At 41.4% G+C, this 1,835-nt stretch overlaps 1 protein-coding gene across 1 annotated transcript; it reads right to left on the bottom strand.

Moving 5' to 3' along the window:
* Positions 1-217: 217 nt before the first annotated feature.
* Positions 218-1,548, bottom strand: DMRT2 (doublesex and mab-3 related transcription factor 2; the record flags this gene model as incomplete). Its single annotated transcript, XM_017740655.1, has 1 exon — positions 218-1,548. A coding segment is annotated over one exon (1,077 nt), but the record flags the coding sequence as incomplete, so codon positions are not given.
* Between the last annotated feature and the right edge of the window lie 287 nt (positions 1,549-1,835).

The raw sequence follows: 1,835 nt of genomic DNA, 5'->3' as shown, positions 1-1,835 counted from the left end.
AAAGACTCTTGTGAATTCACGCTAGCCTACATGCACTCTTGTTACCTCTTCTCATAGTTACTGGAGGTTCAAAGGAGAAATGACTGCCTACCCCAGCAACTTAAATAGTAAGTACAGTTATAATGGCAGACAGAATAAAAACTGTATTTTGAAAGCAAGGCATACTTGCCTGCAAGATGATAGAGACAAGAGAGAGATCAGTCTGTGCTTGTAAGTAAACTCATTTTATTGAATGGTTTGAAGTGCTGCTTAAAATAACAACACTTTACAGTCTGCACATGCAGTTTCAATTTAAAAAAATTAGATTTGTTTTTCAGAAAACATGCATAGTTATGTACATCACTTTGAAACAAAAGAAAGCATTACCATTTATTGCAGAAATTCCTCTTTTAAAATCTTTTAAGAGATAAGGCAAGCAGGAGCAATTCTGCAGAAAGCAAAGCTTAGAAACTCTCTACTCTGGAAGTTTATTCATTCAGAGACATTAGTAACTGCAGAAGAAGGTCGTTTAAGGATGGATTCAACTGAAAATGACAGTGGCTCGGTTGTTGAAAATTTTGTTGTGGCCTGTTTGACCCCAAAGAAGTCTTTTGCACATTTGTCTGCAGTAAACTTGTATTTTTGGTTCTCTTTAACAGCACACTCTCTGTATTTCTTAGAAGCATCTTCAAAAGTCTCCTTCACAAATGACATTCTTAACTCTGCTGTTGGAGTGTCAGGAAATGTCTGATGGAACAGTGTCTGAAATGCACTGTACTTGAGTGGTGGAGCGGGTTTGGTACTGTTTTTGCTGATCTTGCTTAATGCCTGTTCCTGAGGAGACAGAGAACCCTTATCAGAAATTTGGGAGAAAGTCCTTTTTGGAGGAGAGAAAGCTGACCTCTCACGAGCTTCCTGGTGAAGGCACAGTATCTCATTACGTGACTGCTGAATGTCTCGTGTGTGAGTCAGAACAAATGAATTTTCCAGTTTTGGAGGCATGATGTCATGCTCAGTGTTTGGACAGTCCTGACTTTGTGAGACCTTGGCATCCCAACCTGCCCCAGGTTTGAGAGCTTGTACAGCAGTAGCATTTAACAGGCATTGCTGGTAGAGGAGAGCATCGTTAATGGGGCCACATTTTGGCCACACTAAGAACCTAGAAGACAGGGGATACTGCCTGTAGGTAGTAGCTACACTGACATTCGAAGAAATTAGTTCCATGTTGCTAGGTCCTGAATACTGCATCGTTAGATCAAGGCAGGTTGGTAAAAAATTGGAAAATTCCTTGTTTGGATTATCAATTTGAGAAGTGTTGAAGGCTGTTTTATATGAATTGTATTCAGCTCCACGCACCATACGGTTAGGGAGAAAAAGGGCAGCTGCTTGTGTAGCTTCCATCATCTCTCTCTCTTTATACTCTCTCTCTAGCATAATGCTCTCCAACTCTTTATCAGCAAAAGCCCGTCTCTTTCTCATCCTGTCACTTACAGGAGGTGGCAAGGGTGAATTCCCTCCCAGGTAAGAGTCTGTTGGAATAGGACGGTAACCTAAAACAACAAAGCAGTATTAGGAATGAAGCCACTTAAGAAAAACATTAAAGCTGTGTTTGTACAACAGCTCCATGAGCCAGTCCCGCCAAGCACTGTGCACTTGCCACAGACCCTGGTCACCATCAGCTCCTACAGAAGTCACCATGACACAGAGGCTTAGCAATCAGGCACATTCAGTTCCTTGGTGTAGATAAGCAAGCCCTGCTTTTTTGACGTGTAGTATCCCTCAAAGCTAGCTGATTTGTAACTTTTTAAAAAGCAGTTCCAAACAAACAGATCGAAGAGGGAGGGGGGAAAAAAACA

Source organism: Corvus brachyrhynchos, unplaced genomic scaffold (assembly GCF_000691975.1).
Source record: "Corvus brachyrhynchos isolate BGI_N302 unplaced genomic scaffold, ASM69197v1 scaffold467, whole genome shotgun sequence".
NCBI classification, from domain to species: Eukaryota; Metazoa; Chordata; class Aves; order Passeriformes; family Corvidae; genus Corvus; species Corvus brachyrhynchos.
Note: the sequence above shows the minus strand (reverse complement) of the source record. Positions and strands in the feature narration are given on the sequence as shown.